Below are 26,807 nucleotides of genomic sequence, written 5' to 3' on the forward strand. Positions count from 1 at the left end.
TCCCCCTTTAGGAAAAGAGAGATGTTGTATTAGACAGAGCGTATTTGGTTCCTTCTTGGGGACCACCCCTAGTGGAGAGATGTGGAAATCTTTGAACAGTGGTTATTGAAAAGGGCCCACCATGCGAATCTCCTCTATCTCTTTAAAAACTCTCTCTCACACAACCTCCGGAAACTGATCGACCGACTTCAAATTACTCACAGTATTGCACCCAGTGCCCAAAAAAAAGGAAGAGGAATCCGACATCGCACTGGATGTGGCCCTGCACAAAATGAGCACTCATGTTTATATTTGCATGAGGCATTAAAGCTACATTGATTTTCATTAAATGAAAAACAAAGACCCCTGTGATAAGCAGAGCTAACAGGGTTAACCATGTGCTGCCAAATAGCAGGCACTCTATGGAGCATAATCAAGTTAAGCCATAGGCCCACGTCCTTCATCCCATTCTTAAGAATGGGTGGACCACCAGCTTTTGGTGAAACGACTCATCGTAGGCGTACCAGCCCAAGCCGCCAAAACTTTTGTAGGCCTCCAACACGTGATCTAAATGCTGAAAAAGGCCTCCGCTCAAATCAGGGTGCTTTTCTACTAACACACTGGCAAAAACAAAAAATGCTTATAGCCAATTATTGAAAGAGCGGGGTACAGGCCTATGCCTATCCTCCTTCAGTCTATCCTCCCCTTTCTCATCTCATTTCAGAACAAAATCTTTTGTAGCAGGAAGGAGGGATAACACATCTACAAATTCCCCCTCCAGATTTTCTCCTTAACTGGACATAGCTAAGTGGTACCCTAAAGGAAAAATATCACAGGGCCGTGCCTCCTTCATATAGGATTCAGGGACCTCAATAGCAGGAGTGGGTATGTGTGTATCCCTAGCATGTGTTGTGCTGTCTAGCTGACTCAGTGACACAGGAGCTGGGACAAAAGGCACAGAAACCGAGCTTGCAGAGGCAGACCCAGAGGGGGATACAGCTAGAGGTAGGAAAAACAGGTACAGAAATGCCAGCAGCAGAGAGAGCATTAGAAATAGCTGACAATTATACCAGAATATCAGGTAAAGCATTAGACAGAGAAGACTCACCATGCACAGCTGGTGAAGTTGCCACAGCTGGTACTCAGGCTTGGCTGCATACTGTTGAAAAGTGCACCCGGGACCAGGTCACTCTGAGGAGCTGACAACTGTGGGATAGCTGTCGCTTGTAGACTTGCCTGCTGGTGCGGGCAGCGCCGTTCTCTCCAGCCGCTCTCCCCGTTGTTCAGTACGCGCTCTGCACCTTCTCCTGGCTGGTGACTGCGAGCAGGGCCACCACTTCTGTCCTGTCCTCTCCTGGGCACCACCTCCATGCCATCCTGTTCGGCACCTCCTGCCTGCCTGGTATCCTCCTTCACCTCCCACAGCCACAATATGCTCCGGGGGCATGCTCCGCCGCATTCTTCGCTGGGGGGGCTGCACTTGTTGTGGCCAAACCTCCTCTGCTCCAACACCACTATTCTGGCTCCCTTCTTCTGTGTCAGCATGCGCCATGCAGCACCGCTCTCTGCTCTCTCAACAAAAGCATGGACCAAGTCCTCCATTGGCATATAGTGCGGTACCTTGGAAGGGGGGGTAGCTCTGTCTTCTGGAGTCCTGGAGCTTTTTTTTTTTACTGTAGTCCTGGCCGCTGCAAGAGGAAGGAGAGACCCTCTGCAGCCCTTTAAATCACATCCCAAGGGACATTCAGAAACTTCCAGGAATTCCCCTTGGACCCACCTCGATACTTAATTTACATATTTAAAGTGACAGTACACCCACCATCATATACATTACAAATTATATGGTTGACATGAATATTGCCACCAAACAGGGCTGGGCCGTCCCAAGAAAGTGGGCTCAGATGATGCGCCCCCTTGTACATTCTATAAGCAAGGGATCAACCGCAGCAGCAGATCCGTTAACCCTTTTAATGCCATCAACTTAAATACTGCATTGGTGCGGCAGTAGTACCTTGTAAAGAAACTCATGGCCAGAATAGCATCTGAGATTTACTCTTATTAAAAAGAAAATTGTGAGCTACATTTTAAAAGCAATCCAGCAGCTATAAAGCTGTCCGATTGTTTCTATGGTGCTTGTTTTTGTTTTTGTCCATCTCTCCTGTGAAACGTGAACCAGCAACTGTTCAGAGCTATTTTTTTCCAGCTACGGTATAACAGCCAGTGAAGCAGCTGATCGAGGGTGCCATGTCCTTGATCACAATTGCCTTCATAAAAGATAACCTGTCAGTAAGAAAGTGCCATCACATACGAGAGCTTATTATCCCCCTTGAGATGGCAATGAAGTTAAAGCCGGGCTAAACTTACCTCATCTTCAATGTTCCCCATCCCATACCGGCATCTTCTTATGTGTCATGTCTTTGGCCATCTTCATTGGCTAGTGCGGAATGACATCATCCCAGAAAACAGGGACCGTGCCAGCCATGCCGGAGAACGCTGTGAGCAGACCGGTAGATGTATTTTATTACAGAAGAGACACTGAATGTCTCTAATGCAATTCAGAGCCTGCTTGCTCACAATTTATGACAGAGGAACTTTGTTTTCTTCTTTTTTATTAAAGTGGAACTAAAGTAAAATAATATCAAATGAATTAAAAAACAAAAAAATGTTTAAAAGCTCCTTGGCTCCTCACACATGCATTTATGGTTACCTGCCAGCTGATAATCTGTGAAGGCTTTTAAAGTGTTGACTAAGGACAGTTTTGAATATCAGTTAGTTGCGTTTTTTGAAGACTGATATCAGCATTTTCCTGTATGCAATGTAAAATCATAGACCACCTACCTGGAAGTAAGCATTCTCACATAACAGGTCGTAACAGATGTCCAGGGGGTCTGCTGGAACTGTGACATTCGGTGAATCACTGTGGTAAACCTGGAGGTAGTGAGAAGCCACCGTCCAAAAATTAAGTTCAGATTCATCCCCATATAACCTGGAGTGGAGATGAAAGTTAATCATTACAAAGCATGATAGGACAACAGGTACTCTTATTGCACTGTCTAGAAGGTCTGGATCACAGCTAAACAGAAGCAGTCAGGTAGTAATGTGTGCTCTCCAAGCCAACTGTATCTTAGGCTGGCCTTACATACAGTTTTCTTGTTCAAATTTTCTTTTCGAGTTTTCAAAACCATATAGGTTGAGGTCAAACCTAAACAAACACTTTCAATTTGTATGCAATCAGTCAGGTCCTCACACTACATAGTTGAAGGTAAATCTAAAGGAAATTGGACAAGAAAATCGTATAATATATGACCAGCCTTAGGAAGATCTTGTCCTGTTTAAGCCACCTACAGATAGCGCTTCCAGATATTAAAAACAATATCTGATTAAAAGTTTATATTGCACGGAAGAATGATGATTGAAGACGTATTGACCAAACATAGGAGTAATTTGTCTTTAACCCCTTCACTTCCATCCTTATAATTTTCTATTCTAGGCAAGCAATACAAAGAGTCTCAATTTACTAATATAAAAACCATGAGTACAGCAAGTGTTATTTTTAATAAAGTGACAGTATTCTTCAAGTAAGAGGATTTGAGATTTAAATTCATATTGCTTAAAATAAAAAAACACATAAAAATTTTGGAATGTTTTTCAAATGAAACCTAAAAAAGAAAAAGAAAAAGAAAAAGAAAAAAAATCTTTATCCCAAAACCATATTTTAATCCTGCATATCTAATACAATCTGAACATATTTGTTGTTTTCTACCCTCCTCTATTTACTTTAGTCTGTCAAAGATATTTCAGTAAAAAGGACATAAAACCTGATCTGAACACATACAATCAAAACTATATAATTGCTAAATATACCGTATATACTCGAGTATAGGCCGACCCGAGTATAAGCCGAGGCCCCCAATTTACCCCCAAAAAACTGGGAAACCTATTGACTCGTGTATAAGCCGAGGGTGAGATATGCCTGTCCATCCCTGTGTGTGTGTCCATCCATCCATCCATCCCTGTGTGTGTGTCCATCCATCCATCCATCCCTGTGTGTGTGTGTGTCCATCCATCCATCCATCCCTGTGTGTGTGTGTGTCCATCCATCCATCCATCCCTGTGTGTGTGTGTGTGTCCATCCATCCATCCATCCCTGTGTGTGTGTCCGTCCATCCATCCATCCATCCATCCATCCCTGTGTGTGTGTCCGTCCATCCATCCATCCATCCCTGTGTGTGTGTCCATCCCTGTGTGTGTGTCCATCCATGTGTGTGTGTGTGTGTGTGTGTGTGTGTGTGTGTGTGTGTGTGTGTGTGTGTGTGTGTGTGTGTGTGTGTGTGTCCAGCCTACCTGTGTCCCCAGCCTCCGTCCGGTCCCGAGCCTCCGTCCGGTCCCGAGCCTCCGTCCGGTCCCGTCCTGTCCCGAGCCGAGCCTCCGTCCGGTCCGGTCCCGTCCCGTCCCGAGACTCCGTCCGGTCCCGTCCCGTCCCGAGCCGAGCCGAGCCTCCGTCCGGTCCCGTCCCAGGATCACCGCTCTTCGTCGGCGCCCATTTTCCTGTTCAAATGCCGCGCCTCCCTGTCTGTGATAGGCGGAACACAATTTCCCAGCAGTCTGTGTTCCGCCTATCACGGCCATCCTTTCATCCTCGTCCGTAGTACGAGGATGAGCGCCTGTGATAGGCGGAACACAGGCTGCTGGGAAATTCAGTGTTCCGCCTATCACAGGCGAAGGCGGAGCCGGAGGCGCGGCTTTTGAATTAGAATAGAATGGCCGCTGTCTGTCTGCTCGACACGCTGATCGAGCAGGCAGACAGCGATGACTCGAGTATAAGCCGAGGGGGGCACTTTCAGCCTCAAAAAAGAGGCTGAAAATCTCGGCTTATACTCGAGTATATACGGTAATAGATAAAACTCAGATGTATGCAGCATGTTCACTTAGAGTGCTTGTAAACCCTTACAAACCACTTTGACCTACAGGTAAGCCTAGATTAAGGCTTACCTGTAGGTCCAAGAAATATCTCCTAAACCGTGTACCGTGTACCTTTACAAAAAGAGAGGCACCGCTGTCTATGGCGCATGTCCCGCAGACAGCGGCGCGCAGGCGCACTATTGAGTCGGAATTGCATACACACGATCTAAATTTCCAATAGGAAGTTTTTCCGTCTGGAAAATTGAGAAAATGCTATAAATTTTTGGCTGGCGGAAATTTCGGACAGCTAAATTCCGATGGAGCATACACACGGTCACATTTTCTGATGAAAAGCTCTCATCTGTCTTTTTCTGGCCGGAATTCCGATTGTGTGTATGCGGCATTACACTAAAGAACCCTCTACACAGTTTAAGGTTAAACCTCTTTCCTTTTAATTTTAATGTGTCTTATTAAACTCCCTTCTGCAAAAAAGTTTTATCCCTATTGTGGGGTCACCAGTATGGTATTTGTAAATTGAAATCATATCCCCTCTCAAGCGTCTCTTCTCCAGAGAGAATAACTTTAGTGCTCGCAACCTTTCCTCATAACTAATATCCTCTAGACCCTTTGTTAGCTTTGTTGCCCTTCTTTATACATCCTTCCTGAGGAATGGTGCCCAGAACTAGACAGCATACTCCAGATGGGGCCGGACCAAAGTCTTGTAGAGTGGAAGAATTATCGATTTATCAGTGGAGTTAAAGAGGAAGTAAACCCTAATGGGTTTACTTCCGCTTTGTCTCCCTGCAAAGGTAAAGCATAATGGGCTACTATGCATCGCATAGTAGCCCATTATGTGTCATTTACCTGACACAGGAGCCAGCGATGTCACCGCTCTCCCCTGTAGTCCGGAGCGTCCATCTTCTTCCGGGTTTCGCTGCTCCAGCCACTCACAGCGCCGGGGCAGCGATGACGTCACTCCCGCGCATGCGCATGGGAGCCGCCACTTACGTCATATTGCCATTAGCAGCGGAATGCGGGAGCGTGTTATACACAGATCCCTGCCATTTTGGAGCCTCTGGGCAGCTTTTAGCTGCCTTTGGCCCTTCTCGGCGGCTTTTGGCCCTTTCCGGCGGCCGAAAGCCGCTGAGAACAGCCGAAGGCCGACGGGAAGGGCCGAAGGCGGCCGAGAACTACCGAGCGCCACCGAGATACACAGGACATCTCGGCGGCGCCATTTTTAAAAATAAAAGCGAAAAATAAAATGGACAAGGCTGAAAATTACACAGACAAGGGGACAAGGCTGCATTGATGGACAAGGCTGCATGACAAAGCTGCATATGACACTGACAAGGGTGCAATGATGGACAAGGCTGCAAATGACACTGACAAGGCTTCAGATGGACACTGATAAGGCTGCATTGATGGGCATTTGAATGCAAGTTTTTTTCCTTAAAATTCCCTCCTAAACTTGGGGTGCGTGTTATACGCCAATAAATACAGTACATTCAACAATTTTTAATCAAGGCTATATGAAGGTGTCACATGTTGACTATGCATGGTTTGATCTAGAATAAAGAGTACCAGATGGGGGGAAGCAGCAAAGTCATGGATACTATATATTAGGAAGTAACAAAGCAGTGGACATTGTCTATTGTGATCATAATTGCAAAAAACAACTAAAAAGCACATATTCCAAAATTTCCGTGCAGCAGGATTGTATCCTTTTTTCCACTTGAGTGCAGATTGTATATTCCAGACATATACTTACATTTTTTTTTTTGCCCAGACATACACTTTAAACAGCAGGCTAGAGGTAAACATTTGATACAGGATGCTGTGAAGCTGAACCAGGAATTAGTGTTTCCATCGGTGATTCAGAGGTTTGAATTATATTTCTGAACAAAATGTTAAATTCTTTGGTAAGCTAGACATTTCTCACCTATGCACTTTAAATTGAATGTAGTCGATTGCCTGGAGCTCAGTTTTAAGAGGAAGATTTATATGATCACAAGACTAAAAAGGAAGATTTGAATGTACCTTGCCACCAACAGACACCTCTGTGTAAGTGTGAACTCTGGGTCTAGAAGAAGGTCCTTCACATCACTACAAAGACAAAAAAGAAGTGTTTTATGGTGTTAACATCCTGTAAATCTAAGTTGTACTTGATTCACCATATTACCATTTAACAATGTATTGCATAAACATTGAATTATTCAATGTATCAAATAATGCTGCAATTGTTGCTTTGAGCGTCCAATTGCAACTGCAAACTCCTCAAATTTCAGGTTTCAATCCTTGAAAAAGAATGAAAAACTTTCTTGAACTAGAAGTTTGTGCTTTTTTTCAGTTTTGTATAAAGTGCAGCATGATAGGACATCCGTCAAGCTATTTATTTTTCCCATCTGGTGGATTTACACTTTTTGTCCTGAAGACCACACCGAACGTGAGGAGCCTTCCTTACTCTATCCAAAATGGTAAAAATTATTTCACAAATATAACAGAAGTCAAATACGTTTTAACCATTAACACATCACATTTGCTGGTTTACATACACTTTAAATGCATTTTTATGTTTGCAGATATGAATTTAGTACTTGGCAGAGTCCCCCTTTGAGGACAAAGCTGCTAGGATGTTTTTTTATTTTAAATCAAATAAAACAGCATATAAAACTTAAGCCTTATTGTTTTCAGAGTTTACATCTTTCAGCAGCCTATAAGTGGCTGTACGTGGACATAAGGCCAAAGCAGCACATTTATGTCATTGGTGATCACTGTACAAACACAGGCTCCAAGTTATGTCTCCTACTGATGGTATACTGAAAACATCCGACACTCACTTGGTCAGAGAGTTTATCTGTTGCTGAATCAAGTTTGTCAAATCTTCATGTTCTGGATAGACACTGCAATAAAAAAAAAAAAAAAAAACACATTCATTAGTCAACTTGGATTTTGGATTCAAAACTCATAGGAAATACTGGTAAACGGACAGACAAAACATATCAGACACAACCAACTCTGAAATCACCAAGGCCTTGCATCTCTTTTCCTGCCGGTACCATGATGAAGATGCATTGGTGTTTATGTTCTGACAATATCCAATAACCAGAACTGAAAAGTATCACCAACAGAAAAAAAAGGGGGGGGGGCGTGGCCAGCGCATGAGCTGAATGGAAGCTCTGTGAGAGAGCTCTGTGACACGAACGGGCATATTAGCGACAATTCACAGCGAATATCGGTAAAAAAGATACGAACAGACAATGGAAGAGTTCCTGAATCCGAAGGAGATGTCAAAAAAGCGGAAAAACGAACGGAAAATGAAAAAACTAACGACATTCTCCTCTCAGTCAGCGGGAGGGAGAAAAAAAGATGGCACAGATCCTCTCACAGCTGCTGTACCAGCAACAGCCTCCTCAGGGAGAGCGCAATACACTGACAGGCCTGATGCTGCTCTAGAAGAATCACCTCACAAAACACATCTGGAATCTCCTCATGAGGAAGATTACCTCAGCCCTACATGTCGCAGCCCGGCTAAAACTCGTATCAAACTGGATTTCACAGGCCAGGAGGTAAGCTATAAAATACCTCATATTAGTCAAGATAACACAGTCATAACTCCTATAGCTTCACCTATAGCCGCATTCCCCACTAATAACCAGCCTATTCTGGACACCCAATTAAAAGAAATGCTATTAACTTTACATACTTCGCTTCATACGGATATTTTACAACTCACAAATCAATTCTCCAAAGCAGTGAACTCCTTAGGTGAAAGAGTACACACTATTGAGAACTCTATGGGAGACATGACCAATACTATTAATGATTTAATAGATGCTCATGAACAAAATAAAGCTGAAAAAGAGTGGCTTAAATTTAAAATCGCAGATTTAGAAGACCGCTCAAGGAAGAACAATCTCAAAATCAGGGGTATCCCTGAAAATATACAGCAGTCTGATCTTAAAAAATATGCCACTGACTTATTCTCCAACTTGCTGCCAGCTATACCAGCCTTAGAGCTCACAATTGATCGTATCCATCGGATTCCGAAACCGTCATTTCTCCCTCCACAGATACCACGTGATGTACTACTTAGAGTACACTTCTACCATGTTAAAGAACAAATCCTATATAAGGTGCAACATCTAGGACAACTTCCACAACCATATAATACAATCCAGATTTATGCTGACTTGTCTAAACATACTCTAGATATGAGAAGACAACTTTCCACGATTACAAAGGCTCTGCGTAATCATAAAATTGAATACCGTTGGAAACAACCATCTAAACTACTGATACAGAAGAACAACACCTACCATACAATCACTTCTGTGGAACAAGGCATTAAGTTACTTCACGCATGGGGTATTATCCCCGAACCAACTCCACCTATCAGAGCTAAGAAGAATCCGGAGAAACTTACGCCACAATGGCATTAGCTTTCATTGACTAGATCCTGTCAAAATACAATCCTATCTATAGGAAACCGATCTATCAGCTTGCCCGCCGTGCGATACTAAATCTTTGGAACAGCTGACCTTTGAACTAATTCCCCATTCTAATGTTGCAGTATACATTGAAATGTTTACCACTGCAAGTTAAGTTTAATGTTTGGTTATATTTTTGTTTGTGCTTTTACTTTTATTTTTTTCTTCACAGTATCCTATACACAACTCATAGCATTCAAAGGGACAGGTATGTTGTGAACCTACAAAATTTGAATCAAAACTTTTCAGTCACGAAATTTTTGGACATTCATAGTCATTTCAGACTACAGATTGTTCACATGGAAGTAGAATTTAAAGCTATTATCAGGCTAGTATGTACTTACTTTTTCCATCTTATTAATATCCTTTTATGAGTATAAAGTTAATATCTTTAAATACTAATGGTCTTAACCATCCAGCAAAAAGAGCGTCGATGTGGCAAATGGCTAACACCCAGCGATGTCAAATATTGTGTATACAAGAAACCCATTTCAAAACAGGCGCTACTCCCACTTGTAAAATAAAATAAAAAGTCAACCAGCGCTAAACACAATAAAAATAAGTGAAAAAAGTGAAAAAATGCAGCTAGAATACTATAGGTCAAAATACCAAATCCCACATTACAAAATCAAAAAGTAACAGTACAGCGCAAATAAATAATAAATAATTAATAAAAAGTCCATAAATTGAAAAATAGATGAATAATAATAGATGCAGTGATCAAGAAGAAACCGCTTGTGCAGTGTGTCTTCAATCAATGTAACAAGTGACGATGTGATCCCTTCACCATTGAACAAGTTGGACTCTCACCTCAACTAATGGACCCCTGATATATCAGACAGGTCAAAAACACATGTTCCCATCAAGGGTAGATCATAAGATTGCAGCAGACCAAACGGAAGTACTCCCAGGAAAGATCCTCCTCCGTGTCATCAGATCAATATGATATCATGTATAAATATAAAGAACAAGCAAATCTAGTGCTCTCCATTGCTCTGCTCCGTAAAGAGAAATTACACTCACATTTGTAAGCACTGATCTCCAGTGCTGAGTGCTAAGCGAAGAAACAAATACCATGCGTGGATCAGTGTGTCAGCTTGCGGATGACGTCACGGCGCGAGTCACGTGGTCCGTACGCGTTGCGTCCCAAAGAGTAGGCGGGACTTCATCAGCGGTGACGGCATGACGTCGGACGGCCGCTTTTAAGCCAACACACTGATATTGAGCCAATAGAAAACAGAGTTATGCCCAAGACGAGTACCAGGGGAAGCACGTATCAAACGTGACACCGGAACACAGATCTGCGCACAATCACAATACAAGAAAGAGAGGAAAGATGTATTTAAAAACAATACAAATAAGAAACAAAACAAAAACAAAAACAGAGGAAAGCGCAAGTATTGCCTACTAAACAGCAACATGCAGCAATCCTCTAGTTATTCCCACATAAACTATGTGAAGAAGTATTATTGCCAAAAAAGCAATGCGATGTAATAGCACTGAAATAAGGCCACATATGTGTATATCTCCTAATCAGTCCAACATTACTGGCAATGAAAACCTAAAATGTAAACCCACAAAGCCGCTGATATCATCAGAAAGCTACACTGATCCACGCATGGGTTAATGAGAAATGGATATACATATAAAAATACTAAAATAATAATCGTGAGTGAATATATATATACAAGATATATACAAAGATATATATAAAGAATAAAAGATATACTAATCTAAAAATATTATGCTGACAATACAGATAAAATAAAAAATTAAAAAAGAAAAGAAATAATTATCTGTCCGAAATGAAGCAATTTAAATCAAAATCCACGTTCAAACCTCTCGGGGCGAGAACCCTTGTTTCATGGATCCAGTAAGACTCACGTTTACTTAATTGGCGTATGAAGTTACCTCCGCGCCAATGTTTGGTTACCTTCTCAATCCCCCAGAAGCTCAAACTCCTGGGGTTCTGAGAATGCACCAATTTAAAATGGCGAGACACATTATGAGTCTTGAGACCCTTTTTAATATTATTCACATGTTCACCTAACCTCACATGTAGGGGTCTCGAAGTTCTACCAATATATTGGAGACCGCATCCACATTGTAACATATATACCACCCCTACAGTAGAACAGGTAATACGTTTATCAATCTTATATTCCTTGTTATTACTAGTGGCAATAAAAGATTTTCTCCTTTTTACATTGCATCTGGAGTGTCTGCATGCCGTACACCTACCACACGCATAAAAGCCAGATAAAAAAGAGAAAAGTCTACTTTCAGTATGCACAGGAGGATCGATAACACTGGGTGCTATCTGGTCACGTAATGAGGGAGCTTTCTTGTATATGAAGGAGGGCCGTGCAGGTAGGAGAGGACCCAACACACGATCCTGTTTCAATATGAACCAGTTTTTGGCAACCACTTTTTCAAATTTCTTGTACTGTACATTATAATCCAGAACCATTCTGACGTTAACCCCTTCCGCTTCTGATTCTTTTACTTTATCTCCAACTAAGATAGATCTATCCATCTGTTGGACCAAAGACATTTCATGATCAAGAACAGATCTATCATATCCTTTTTCTTGAAATTTAGAGGATAAGGTTTGGGCCTGAAGCATAAAATCATCCACACGAGAACAGTTCCGCCTCAGTCTTACATACTGTCCTCTGGGGATATTGCATAACCAAGACTTATGGTGGCAGCTCCCCAGAGGAATGTACGAATTCCGATCGGTTGGCTACTCCCACTTGCACCCATAAGAACTTTCCTCACATATTTACAGCATCAGGCCAACAGAAAAAAAGAGGAGTACTTATTGCCATACATCAATCAGTTAATTTTCAATTGCATGAATCTATTGTAGATACCAATGGACGATACCTCATATTAATATGTACCATTGATAATACACTTACTACATTGGTAAATGTGTATGCGCCTAATAAAAGGCAATCCCATTTTCTGAATGGCCTGATGAGAAAAATAGGTAAATGCCGAAAAGGTGCCTTAATAATTTGTGGAGACTTCAACACAATACATGAACAAGAACTAGACACTTCTAATCCCAAAACCAGAACCAACTGTGCACTTAAAATTTTTTTGAATAAAAGCGATCTCTATGATGTATGGAGATGCCATCATCCTGGAGATCGTGAATACACATATCATTCCCTGGTACATAATACCTATACTCGTATCGATTATATTTTTACGGATAAGTGGTTATTGCAGCGGGTGAGGGAGTCTGACATTGCACCCATCACTTGGACTGATCATGCCCCAATTAGTATGACTATTCTACCTAAACACTCTCAAACGATCCATTTTCTATGGAGAACAAATGCATATCTTATCAAAATGCCTACCTATGCTACAGCTATACAAAACCAGATAACTGAATTCTTTAAATATAGTGTGGGATCGGTGTCAGACTCCGCCACCCTATGGGGTGCTCATAAAGCATTTAGTAAGGGAATCCTAATGCAACTGAATGCTCAATTCAGGAAAAATACAACGAAACTCATTGAGAAACTTACTGCTGACATTAAAACATTAGATTCCCAAAACCAATCTCACCCATCACAACAACTGAAAACTAAACTACAAATATTACGACAGGAACTCAGAACGACTATTGGATACATTTGAAAAACATACTAGAAAACTTAAAGCTAAATATTACCATACTAGCAACAAAGCAGGAAAAAACATGGCACTTCGGATCAAAGGCAGATATTCCAAATCAAAGATTCCATATCTATACCACCCTATTACTAGAGAAAAATTGCAAGACCCCCAAGACATAGCGAATGCATTTAGCTGTTATTATAGCTCCCTTTACAATCTTAAAGATGATTCTCAAACTCCCACACCTACCCCAAAGATAATAAGTGATTTCTTAGATACTATTAGTCTCCCATCATTAACTACTGATCAAATCTCTGATCTTAACGTCCCATTTTCAGTGGAAGAAATTGCTAGAACTATAGACTCCCTGCCCAACAATAAATCTCCGGGCCCAGATGGAATGATAGGAGAATACTATAAATTACTTCGAGATATACTGGCTCCCCACTTATGCTCACTTTTTAACGAAGCGGCATCCAAATCAGAATTTCCGGCTGAGATGCTTCAGGCCTTGATCATAACACTGCCGAAACCAGGCAAAGATCCCAATGCTCCCCAAAATTTCAGACCGATTTCATTATTGAACATTGACATCAAAATATACGCCAAAGCAATAGCGAATCGACTGATGAACTACATACCAGACCTCATTCACAAAGATCAATCTGGCTTTACTAAAGGTCGACAATCTTCAGATGCAACAAGACGTCTGATTGATATTATACACTTCACTGAGAGACATCAAACGCCTTCTCTGCTCCTTTCTTTGGATGCAGAGAAGGCGTTTGATAGGGTCCATTGGGGCTATTTACAGTCAGTGCTTTTAAAATTCGGCTTTCATGGAAATATTTTATCGGCAATTTTTGCACTGTATAAGGGCCCCTCAGCGAGAGTATACACAAATGATATGATGTCTAGGCCCTTTGGCATCTCGAATGGAACATGACAAGGTTGCCCCTTATCTCCTTTAATATTTAATTTAGCCATCGAACCTCTAGCAGAACGTATAAGATCTGACACAAAACTATCTGGTATAAAAATTGGGCAAATAGATAATAAAATAAGTCTGTTCGCAGATGACATAGTGCTTATAGTGTCTGATCCTATTTCATCTCTCCCGAATCTCCAAAATATACTAACGACATTTGGAGCAGCATCATATTATAAAATCAATGAAACTAAGTCCAATATTTTAGACCTAGGATTAGATAACACAACAAGGCAGTTATTGTCTAATAAATACCCCTACCACTGGAAAGACGAGGGGATTTCTTACTTAGGAATCACTCTCACTAACAAAACAAAACAGTTATTTAAAACAAACTTTTTACCATTTAAGAAACATTTTGAAACAGATCTGACAACACTTAGTAAATTCGAATTTACATGGGCTGGTCGCCTGGCAGCTTTCAAAATGATGACCTTACCAAAATTATTATATCAACTCAGGTCCCTTCCAATATGTATCCCTAAATACTACTTTAAATCCTTACAAAGCAGTTTGGGAAAATATCTATGGAATGGCAAAAAATCCCGTTGCGCATACCATATACTAATTAAACATAGAAATATAGGTGGTGCGACCGTACCTGATCTACAGGATTATTATGACGCAACTCTTTTGACCCAATTGCAAGAATGGTTCTTGCCTACTCCTAAAACTTTATGGGGACAAATTGAGAAAGACACCACACGACAGCCTAATATGCAATTCTGGTTACTTAGTAGGAAAATTAAGTCCACAATTACAGCTCAATATCCACCAACGGTGAAAGCGACGCTACACTCTTGGCAGAGAATCATCACATACAAATGGGATAAAACTCCAATCACGGCGTTAAACCCTCCTCTAACAATTATACCAACATTAATTCCTGGCGTACAAATACACGACTGGAATTTGGGTGGGGATATCAAACTTGGTTCCTTCTTCCAACAGGGCTCATTAAAGTATTTTTCTCAGTTAAGTAATGAATTACAGCTTTCGAATTCTGAGCGATCTACATATATTCAAATAGAAAAGTGTCTGCTACACAATCCACAACTCAGAGCTTCAATCCTGGTTAAAATATGGTCTTTCCTCAATAACCATGCCACCTCACAGAAAGGAGTAGCTACAATATACCCAATTCTAGGGGAAAAAAACATACCCAGCAAACTACCTTCCTTCCTTAAATGGGAACAAGATTTGGGGCAAGACTTTTCAATTAAACAATGGATGGCTTCCCTACGAAGCATATATAGGGCCACTGCATGTGTTACACTATGGGAACTGGCACAAAAAATTGTTCAAAGACAATACCTGACTCCACATATTCTAGCAAAATTCAAGGGGAACTCGTCACCTAATTGCTGGAGAAATTGTACCCAATTGGGGACCCTATTTCATATTATGTGGGACTGCCCAAGCTTACATAACTACTGGCAGGCAATCTCCCATTTACTCACTTCCGTAACAGGTATTGTCCTTCAACTTTCACCAGAACTAGCCATTCTGAATATGAATTTACATACGATTCCCAAACAATATCGTAAAGTAGTAACACATATACTTTTAGCTGCGAGACTATCCATAACTAGAAAATGGAAAACTGACTCTCTTCCTACTATGACAGAAGTTATAGAATTAACCCAACTCCACCACTCCTATGAATTGTTATTTCCTAATGACAAATCCCTATATATTAAGGAACAACAACTATGGGAACCTTGGAGTACATGGTACAAAAATTATACTTCCACAATTTAGATAATGCTGATTCTTTAATCATATAGAAGAAAGAACTCCTGTGCGTTTTAATATTTTTTTTTTGGATGGCTTTAAAAATAATTTCATAGCAAAGTGACAAATATATCACATATTTGTTTATCTGAATTGAGCTGCGGAGTAAGATCTTTATTTTCCTTCATAAAAGATAACTACTGTGTTTGAATTTCCTTTAGGATGTTGGCCTAGGTACTCCAAGACACAGATAGATCCCTGTGAGGGGTGTCTTGGGGTCCAGAAGTGGCCATTATCCATATCGCTATTTATAAATCTTACAATAATTATATTACGGACTTTATTATACAAATTCTAAGAGACTTACTCTTGTTCGAGTCCCTTTATGACTATGAATATTAGATACTTAGGAATACTACTTTATTCTTTATTGTGGATTATTTGTTTCTATGCTATATTATGCTGAGAAAACCCTGTCACTACATTATACTGTGTTATGTTACTTTTATTACTATATATTCTTTTTTTTTGTTTTGTAACCCTTGTTGTAACTAACTCTGCTAAAAATCTCAATAAAAACATTTGAAAAAAAAAAAAAGGGGGGGTCTTAAATCAGCATACTCACTGGGGTTAATTTACTAAATTTGGAGAGTGCAAAATCTGGTGCAGCTCAGCATAGGAACCAATCAGCTTTCAGTTTGAAGCTGAAGTTAGAAGAGGATTGGCTGGGGGGCGTGGCCTGGACATGGCGGAGTAGAGAGGTGTTTGAGTGAAGCTCCCGTCCATCTCCTACCTTCTCCGGATCACTTAGCTCCTTTGACAGCATAATGCTCTCCTCTCGTAAGCGCACATCCAAGAAGAACAGGAGACCTGATCTTCGGCTTCCCTCGACTTCTCCCCGGGGCGAAATCCAGCGTTTGTTTGGGGCAGCCCTGCCGAGCTCCGCGGACACCAATATGGCGGAGGCGCAGGCCCCCCACGTGCGGGACTCAGAGTGCACGACTCCACTGGCTACCCCCTCGGGATCCCGGAGCCGGCCCCGGACTTCCCACTTGCCTTCTCCTCACCCCCGGGGGATTCACCGCGGCGACGGCCGCCATGTAGTGCTGATGAGGAGCTGCGTGACATCCTGCGGGCACTGCCAACGAAGGCGGATATTGAGGACTTGGTCGGCCGGGTGGAGGCGGCCCATCGTAAGGAGCTTAATGCGGTTAAGCAGGAGGTGCACTCCCTGGCGGATAGGCTGACGGTGGGGGAGACATCCCTCTCAGTACTGGACCGCAGGGTGTCGGACCTGGAGGCACACCATCGTGCACACTCGGAGCGATCGTTGGGTCTGCAGCTCCATATGGAAGAAATGGAGGACAGGAGCCGCAGGAACAACCTGCGGCTCCGTGGCCTCCCTGAAGCTACTGGCCCGCAAGATCTGGAGGCGACCGTGGCAGATATTTTCCGCAGGGTAGCGGGGGATCAATTGCAGGGCAGACTGGAGTTCGATCGTGTCCATCGAGCGCTGGGTCCGAGATCTGAGGATCCTACTAGACCTCGTGACGTAATATGTCGCCTGCACCACTATGCTCATAAGGATCTTATAGCCCGCAAGGCTTGGGAGACTCAGGACCTGGAACTGGACGGGGCGGCCCTCAAGATCCTCCCAGACATTTCCAGAGCTACGTTACAGCGCAGGGCGCTGTTGAAACCTTTGCTGGATCTAGCCAGGAGGAGAGGTGTGACTTACCGTTGGGGTTTTCCCCTTTCAGTTACCTTCCGGAGGGACCAGCGGTCCTTTACACTTCGTTCCCCCGATTCTTTGCCGGCGCTTTTCTCCTTCCTGGAGGCTGAGCCAATCAGGCTGCCCAACTGGCTGGATTACCTCCCGGACTATCCAGGGCACAGGAGTCGTGTCGCTGCGGGCGGTGGCTTGCCTCCCAGAACACAGAGAAGTAGACGACGATCCCGGGTGCCATCCCCGGAAGACGGCAGAGAGGTGTGAGATCTCCCCCTTTATCTTTTTCTTTTTTGGTGACTGTTTTGTTACTTCCCCACACCCCCCCTCTCATTTCTGTAGCCTGGTGCTGTTTTGGGACCCCCCCCTGCCCTTCTACATCAGATGATTCCTTCTGGCTTCCCCCCCTCCCGCCGCCCGGAGTTGTTCCGGGGCCCCCCCCCTCGCTCCTCCTGATGAAAGGTTTATCTGGCTCCTTTGGGGTCCCCGCCCCCCCCCCGTCCCGCCGCCCGGAGGTATCTAGGGACCCTTCCCCCCTGTCTCCTGTCTCCTTTTTTCTGGGGTTTGGGGTGGTGGGGGGGTCGATCTGCCTGCCGAGTGGAGCGAGGCGGCTGCCACCTGCGACCTCTTGCTTGCCGCCCACAGTTTTGATGGATGCCTCGGGGTGGTGGATGGGGGTTGCTCCGTGGACTGTCTTCCTTTCTTGAGCCGTTGAGGCGGTGGACACCCCCTCATCCCCTACCTGCCGGCCCGGTGGGTAAGACCTTGCTCTGGCCTTGGAACCTGTGGTCCAGATTGTACCGTTGGGTACTCGTTAATTAGTACCTGGACTCCTCCGCACGAACGTTGTGCCTACACTGAACAGGTCGTGGACGCTGTATTTTGGACTGCAGCCTATATGGGACGCCGGGATGTTGGTTGGGGTGTCCTTCTGGAGGGTGCTTTGTTTTGCTGGGAGTGGGGGGGCTGTAGTGGAGCGGGTGGGGGGCCCCCCCCCCCGGGTGGACCTTGGGTGCTGGGTGGGGGGGCGGTGGTGGCAGGGTGGGGTTCTTACGCGGGGGGGGGGGTGCTGGGGAGGTGTGCTATGTTGGGATGTTATGGTTGATACAATGTTATTGTATAATATTGCAGACTCTTATTTCTAGGGTTGTTTTCACGGACGTGTGACCTTGCCGCGGATTCCCCCCCATGTCTCGGGGGGACACGCCTCGGGTCTTCATGAGAAGATGGTGGAGTGCTCTGCATTGGGATCCTCTGCCCCATATCACCGCACTATGTTTGGAAGTGCTCTGTTTTAATTATCTCGTTCTGTTATTTTTTTTTTTTTTTTTTTGTCTCCATTTTTGTTTAGTGTTTCCCCCCTCGCGGGGTTGTGACTAAGTTGTTTATTGTTGCCGCTTACACTGGTACAGTGTGGTCTTGGGGAGGGTGGGTGGACGGGAGCTCCTTTTTCCTGCCTGAGTCCAACCCATCCCCCACGTAGGCCGGCACGCACCCCCGGATTTCTGGAGGTGACGTGCCTTCTCAAGGTTAGACTTGATTAGTTATTTGTGGGTCCCCCTTTTTCCGGGACTCACCCCTTACAACTTTCTTCCCTGAGTGGGAGGGAGGTCTCTGATATTATATCGGCCTGCCCTTCCTCCCCCCCCCCACCCTCTTTCTGTTGTCTTTCCTCTTTCCCTTGCCTGTCTCTCGCCCCCCCCTGTCCTTGCTTCTCCCTCCCCCCCCCCTTTTCTGTCACACCCCTCCCTCCCCACTCCTCAGCCAGGGGAGATGGACTCCATCAAGGTGGTTTCATTGAATGTACGGGGACTAAACACCCCCGAAAAAAGGCGCATGCTGTTAACTGATTTAAGGAAATCCCGTGTGGACATAGCGTTTATCCAAGAAACTCACTTTCAAAACACTAAAGTCCCAATCCTTCAAAACAGATTCTTCCCCACGACATATCATGCTACCAACCCTTCTGCCAAAACCAAGGGTGTCTCAATAGTGATCTCCAGTGGCATTCCCTGGAAGTGTCAAACCGCCCTTCGGGATACGGAGGGTCGTTACTTGTTCCTTAAGGGGTTGGTTGGAGACGTGACAGTCACCCTTGCGACAGTGTATGCGCCTAACGAACACCAGCACACCTTTATTGCTAAGGTGCTGGATAGTTTGGACGACTTTAGGGAGGGCCAGTTGATTTTAGGGGGGGACTTTAACATCCCTCTAATTCCATCTTCAGATACCTCGTCGGGTTCCTCATCGGTCCCTGTAGCCCATAGGAAACGCGTGGCTCAGTCCCTTCACAAGGTCCAACTAGTTGACGTTTGGCGGTTACAGCATTCGAGCGAACGGGACTATACCTATTTCTCAAACACCCATAAACTTTACTCCAGAATTGACTTTTTCTTGATCCCTCACAATCAACTGCACGCAGTGGTAGACTCGGCTATCGGACACATTACATGGTCAGACCATGCCCCTATCTACCTTACATACACTCTCACGGGTCGAACGGCGTTGCATTCGCGGTTCTGGCGGCTGAATGAGAGCCTCCTCCAGTCACCTGAGATACTAGCTGAAGTGAACAAATCGCTGGACTTATATTTCCAGGAGAACGACATCCCTGACTGTGATCCGGGTTCGCTGTGGGAGGCGCATAAGGTGGTCATTCGGGGGCTCTTGATCAGCCACGGGGCACGTATAAAAAAAGAGAGATCCGCAACTTTGCGTACACTCCTCGATACTCTAGCCTCTCTAGAGGCGCGACACAAACACGCCCCTTCCCAGACCTTAGTAGCAGACTTGACCATGACACGCAAACAGATTACGGACTTGCTTCACTACAGGGCTAAGGCAGCGGTGCAACGTAGCCGGCAAATTGCATATGAATCCGGAGACAAATGCGGGAAGTCGTTAGCTAGAACGATTCGGGTACAGAAACAGGCAGCCTACATTCCCTATATCGTGGGTCCGGACGGCCGGAGAGTTGCCCTACCGCAACATATCTCGACGGCCTTTCGTGACTATTACAGCGATTTATACAATCTCCCACGAGAAGGCCCCTCCCAGTCTGTGCTTGATGCTTACGTAGCATCTTCCCAGATGCCCTCTCTCCCCGCGGAAGTTCGGGAGGAACTTGAAGCACCGATAAGTTTAGTGGACCTTCAGACTGCCATTAGTGCTATGAAGCCGGGGAAAGCCCCGGGTCCGGACGGATACACCATTCAATATTACAAGACGTTGTTCCCTGTCCTGGGTCCACGCATGGTGCGATTCTTTAACGCCGTGGGGGCAGACACAGCCCTACCTAGGGACCTGCTAACCGCACATATTTCTTTAATCCCCAAGGAGGGTAAGGACCCCTCCAGCTGCGGTAGTTATAGACCCATCTCCCTGTTAAACACGGACTTAAAACTATTTACTAAAATTCTAGCGACACGCCTTGCCCGCCACCTGCAGACGCTGGTCGACTTAGATCAGGTCGGCTTTATACCTGGCAGGGAAGCGCGTGATAACACTATCAAAGTTCTAAACCTACTTCATGTGGCCAGTACTAAAAAGTCCCCATGTGTGTTTCTTAGCACAGACGCTGAAAAAGCGTTCGATAGGGTGAGCTGGGCATTCCTGTTTTCAGTACTCCGACATATTGGCCTCGGAGATAGAATGATCACCTGGATTACCAAATTGTATTCCTCCCCCACGGCACAGGTGAAGGCTAATGGTATCCTATCTACGCCCTTCCCTATCACAAACGGAACGAGGCAGGGGTGTCCCCTATCACCCTTACTCTTCGCACTCTCCCTAGAACCCTTCCTATGTAACATCAGACGAAACCCTGATATTCAGGGTATTCAGGTGGGCGCCTTGCACTGTAAAATATCGGCGTACGCGGACGACTTATTGTTCACTTTGACCAACCCCACAATCTCACTGCCCAACCTCCTTAAAGAATTCGGGACGTATGGGGAGTTATCGAATTTAAAAATCAATTATTCCAAATCGGCAGCCATGGGTGTGGCTGTTCCCCCATCGATTATGCAATCTATGCACACCCACTTCGCCTTTAGATGGACGAATGTGGCTCTGAAATATTTGGGGACTCAAATCCCCATGGACATCACACGAACGTTCGAGTTGAATTTCCCGCCACTCTTGGTTACAATCCGCTCACTCCTGGATGGCTGGTCCAGGGGTCTCCATTCGTGGTTTGGCAGGTGTAACCTCATTAAAATGTGTATACTGCCTAAGATCCTCTTTCTGCTCCAGGCCCTTCCAATACATATCCCATTAGCATTCTTCAAGCAAACGCACAACCTTTTCATAAGCTTTATCTGGGCCGGTAAAAAGCCGAGGATTAATAGACACCAGATGTCCCTCCCCAAACACCAGGGCGGTCTAGCAGTGCCTGATATTAAGCGGTACTTCCAGGCGACACACTTGGGTCGTTTTCTGGATTGGAGACGGAACGGTGGAGTCAAATTATGGGTACAGTTGGAGCAGGCTCAGTCCATTGTCCCACTGAAAGGCGCGCTGTGGTGCTACGACTCCCTCCCCTCAGACACGAAACATCATCCCCTCCTGGGGATCACGCTGCGACACGGTAGACGGGTAGCGGTACAACACTCACTAACCTCGCTTACGTCCCCTCTTTACCCAATCTTGGGTCACCCTGACTTTGCGCCGGGCCTTCACCCCAGGGAATTTGTTGCCCTGCGTGACAAAGATTTCGATCATGCGGCGAAATTTGTGATACAGAACCGTTGGCCTACTCTCGCGGAATTGTCCGACGGCACGGGTGAGTTCCGCCTCAATTTCTGGAAGGCGGTGCAGATACACCACTTCCTGCACTCGATCCCTGAGCCCCAGGACTTCTGTCGTCCACGGACAGTATTTGAAGAACTTTGCGTGGGCACGGAACCCTTGTCTGGTACGCTATCCAGTATGTATGTACTACTTAATTCACCCGCCGCTCAGCCACGCCTGCTTGGCCTGGAAAAGTGGGAGAAAGACCTAAACCGAACGTTTTCAGACACACAAAAACAGAGGGTGATTAGCTGCGCGGTTACAACGTCCATTTGTACCAGAATACAGGAGACAAACTATAAAGTGCTTTATAGGTGGTATCTCACTCCTTCAAGACTTCAAAAATGTTTCCCTGACGTCTCGGACCGATGCTGGCGATGTGGTGAGGAAGAGGGAACCATGCTCCACATTTTTTGGACTTGTTCCAAACTTGGAGATTATTGGGGAGCTATAAGGCGCATTGTTCAGAAGTTTGCGGAATACACAATTCCAGATGACGCCGCCTTCTTCCTCCTACACCTGTCAACTATCCCCCTTAAAAAATATAAAAAGTCGTTAGTACGCCATCTTCTGAATGCAGCGAAGTCATGCATTCCGCTTAGATGGAAGCAGCAGTCCCCGCCCACTGTTGCGGATTGGTTACGCAAAGTGGAGGAAATCAGGAAGTTAGAGGACTTGGCCCTTACGGCACAGCATAAGAGTGAGCAATTTACGGCGACGTGGGCCATATGGATTACCTTTATTTATTCGGAGGAGGGGACTACCCTCCTGGGCTCGTAATGGACTGGCGGCGGTGAGGACCCGAGGATGTAGATGTCCATCTCCCTGGCTGATACCCCCCCCCTTCTTTTCACTCCCTCTTTTCTCCCCCCCCCCCCCTTTCCCTGAAGAGTATATGGAAAATGGAAGGGAGGTTCCCGTCTTGGACATGAGTGCATACGGTGGGATGATGCATGGTTTAGCGCATTATCCCGGTTTGCTGGCAGTTCACTGTGAGACGCTTGGTCCTGTGACCTTGCTAGTAATGTTTTTGAAGTCATGCAAGCGCTTCACATGTTTGTATCTCTGTATTGATTGTACTGTCGGGATGTCTCCCTTTATGTGGTGTTTAATAAAAATTTATAATTGAAAAAAAAAAAAGAAGAGGATTGGCTACCATGCACAGCTGCACTAGATTTTGCACTCTCCAGTTTTAGTAAATCAATCCCAAGCCAATGTCTCCAAGTGTATGAAAGATTGTCAGTAACGTACCTTTGCAGCCAAGGTCAAAATTTGATTCCACATTATCCAATGCAAGTCAGAATCAGTTTTTCTGAAGTGCAGCAACAATATTTTGGATAAGTACTGTAAGGCCCAAGTGGATCATTGTTCTATTCCCTGGCTTAACATATGCATATTTGGAATAAGAGGGGGGGGGGGGGACTTACACATCTGTAATATCTAAGGAGCATTTCTCCCCCCATGGCTGGTGAATCCAGAAAGCTTTTAACACTAGAGAGGCTCTTGGAAGCAACATGTATGGGCACCACACAGGATCTGAAAAACACAAATACAGTGTTTTTATTGATGGTCAGCATCTGATAAGTAAAACTAAATTACAGGCAGGTGTGAATAAATCACCATTTAAAGCAGAACTCCAGGTTTTATTGCATTTGAAATAGTTAACTTGGATCAAGCTGGTGCAAGCAAACTATTTCACTAAAATATATACACACACACACACACACACACACACACACACACACACACACACACACACACAATGGCTTTTTGGGGTACCCAGGGATTACTGATAAATGTATGTAATACCCTGTGTAATAAAACTCTGAGTGTGGGATAGCCAGTATTTTAAATCTATCAAATCCTGCCACGTGCACATGTGTAGAACAGAAGAAGGACAAAGATGATGTTCCTCTACTGTCCAATCACAGTCTATTGGTGAAAAGCTGACCAAGTAGTATTGCTTAAAGTGTTTGTTAACAGAACAAAAAAAAAACAACACAGATACGGTTACATTAAAGCATGTTATACAGCACAGTGCTTGTGCCGTGTGTCATTTGGCCCCCTGTATAACCTAAAAAAACCTGGCTTATCCAACCTGGCTTTACCTTCCCCTCTGCAGACAGACCACAATAATCATGGCCGCTGAGCCCTAAAATTGTGGTCCGTTTGCATGATTCCATAATCCGCAGCCCTGCTATTTGCAGCTCTCCCTGTGTCTCCTTTGTCCTCATCCCCCTGCTTTTACCAGCACCCCTCTCTTATATGCCAAGCAGCGGTCTTATCCCCTCTGTAGCTTAATAACGTGTCCCTGTTTAATGTAAAAAATCAGCTGACCTGTACCTTGTATGAACGCGGCTCAAGGCGCTGAGCTGATTGTCTGCTCTCTCTCTCCCCCTAATAGCAGATTGACGTCTGGGAAGTGGTTCTGTTATTCTGACTTGGTGTCATATGATGTCCCTTAGGATAACAGCCGCCGCATGCCCATCGCACCCACCGGCGGAGGCTCTTTACCAAGTGATCAGCCATGTCCAATCAAGGCTGATGATGATGGAAACCAGAAAAGCCATTGATCGTCTTTTCCTCACTTGCGTCTAACAGACGCGAGTAGAGGGGAACCGATCGGAGGCTTTCCTGACGGGGGGGGGGGGGGGTCTGCGCTGATTGTTTATCAGCACAGCCCCCCTTTGGATGCCCACCCAGCACCACCAGGGAAGTCCACAGGACCACCAGGAAAGTGGGCAACATGTGGATGGCCAGGTATGTACCCCATGGCCATCCACATGTGCAAATGACAGCCCAATCTGTACCAATCAGTGCCCACAAAGGGGCACTGACTGGCACCATCATGTACCAAATAAAATCAGTGATGCCCTGCAATGCCACCCAGTGCCAACCTATCAGTGTTACCCATAAGTACCCATTAGTACCGCCTATGAGTGCCCATCAGTGCTGCATACCAGTGCCGCCTTATCAGAAACAAAGAAAAACTTGTTTTTTTTTTTTTCAAAAATTCTCTATCTTTATTAGTTGCACAAAAAATAAAAAAATCGCAGAGGTGATCAAACACCATCAAAAGAAAGCTCTATTTGTGGGAACAAAATGAAAAAAATTTGTTTGGGCACAGTGTTGTATGACCACGCAATTGTCATTCAAATTGCTACAGTGCTGAAAGCTGAAAATTGGCTTGGGCAGGAAGGTGTCTAAGTGTCTGGTATTACAGTAGTTAAACATAGAAACATTAAAATCAACACTGAATAAAGTCCATGTCACACAGAGTATGAAAATATAAGCTGTACATGGAGATATCATGAAAAGATTGATGGCGGATAACTACTCATTCCATGATCAGATATTACATTCCAGATAGAGGCTATGAAAACAGATTGAAGATGGTGGTAAAATCCTGGGCTGTACATATTTTGCGCCTTGTGTTTCTTCAGGAGCATCAAAAAAAGATTTAAGATATGAACACCGGTGTTGAAAGGACAAATAGTTGTATATAGTAATAGCTATTAACGTTGAGTGATTAATCAACTAAAAAAGGTGATCTTGATAGGAACAAGGGGTGTCGATACAGTGTATAGATAGAGGTATATAAGCAACGCCTAAAAAACTGTGTATAGTAGTCAGTCAACTCCCGAAGTGTGTATCCAGCATTAGACAGGTTCCTGGGTAAGGGACCATTTATAATATCACAAAAATCCCTATAGGGATATCAAAACCCATAATAGGTTAGAGGGTATATGGAGTGAAAAGATTGCCGGTAACCCGGGGGAGCGAAGGCTGGAGCAAATACCTGCATATGACCATATGAAGAGGCAACCTTCTTGCAAACAGCCACTTGGGTAGAAGCGGCTGGAGGCAGAGGATCTCCATTGGCTATGTACAGCTTATATTTTCTTACTCTATGACATGGACTTTATTCAGTGTTGATTTTAATGTTGTTTCTATGTTTAATAAATAGCTTTTTATATTATTAGACCTTTGTGGTCGTGCCTAAAAAGTCCAAGCCCTCTTCCTCTAGATTTTTGTCTAAAGTTTAAAGCCACCCACACATACCTGCCACACCATACACAAGGGGAAAGCACAGAAATGAACATTCCGACAGAGAGGGGGAGGAATGAAAGTTCATACATTTTCACATTGTGTACATGTTCCTTGTATTTAACAGGTAAAGTTTCAAGCTTGACTGTGCTTATAAGCACAATAAAAAGCATGGATTTCATAATACCTATCAGCTCTTGCTCATCCATTCTGAAGTTTGAAAACTTCATAGACATCTCCAGTACTCTGATACAGCCGTCATCACAGGCCAAGATGACCTTGTCTGATGAGCACCAGTCTACATCTAAGACTCGATAATTCACGTTCCTCCCAGTACGAAGGCTGCTCACCATCTGAATCTAATGGACACAAAAATACAGCATTATACACACACTCAACATAATGTTTAGTAAATAAATGCATAGTCTCTACCTGCAGAGAAATGCAGAATAATGTGTAAAATACAACACAGATGTTTTTTTTTTTTTTTTTTTACAGACTTTGGTGAATGACCACA

The 26,807-nt window shown here is 44.3% G+C and overlaps 1 protein-coding gene across 1 annotated transcript in view; it reads right to left on the minus strand.

Annotated features, from left to right (window-relative positions):
- Nucleotides 1-26,807, minus strand: part of WDR11 (WD repeat domain 11) — a 187,813-nt gene that overhangs the window by 40,242 nt on the left and 120,764 nt on the right. Inside the window, exons 19-23 of the mRNA XM_077455385.1 lie at nucleotides 26,478-26,649; nucleotides 23,671-23,779; nucleotides 7,719-7,781; nucleotides 6,919-6,984; nucleotides 2,818-2,965 (exon numbers count right to left, since the gene is read on the minus strand). Of these exons, the coding sequence (XP_077311511.1) occupies nucleotides 2,818-2,965; nucleotides 6,919-6,984; nucleotides 7,719-7,781; nucleotides 23,671-23,779; nucleotides 26,478-26,649 (558 nt within the window). The remainder of the gene's footprint in view (nucleotides 1-2,817; nucleotides 2,966-6,918; nucleotides 6,985-7,718; nucleotides 7,782-23,670; nucleotides 23,780-26,477; nucleotides 26,650-26,807) is intronic.

This window comes from Lithobates pipiens, unplaced genomic scaffold, assembly GCF_037356315.1.
Source record: "Lithobates pipiens isolate NorthernLeopardFrog02 unplaced genomic scaffold, aLitPip1_a1.2 Scaffold_25, whole genome shotgun sequence".
Taxonomy (NCBI): Eukaryota; Metazoa; Chordata; class Amphibia; order Anura; family Ranidae; genus Lithobates; species Lithobates pipiens.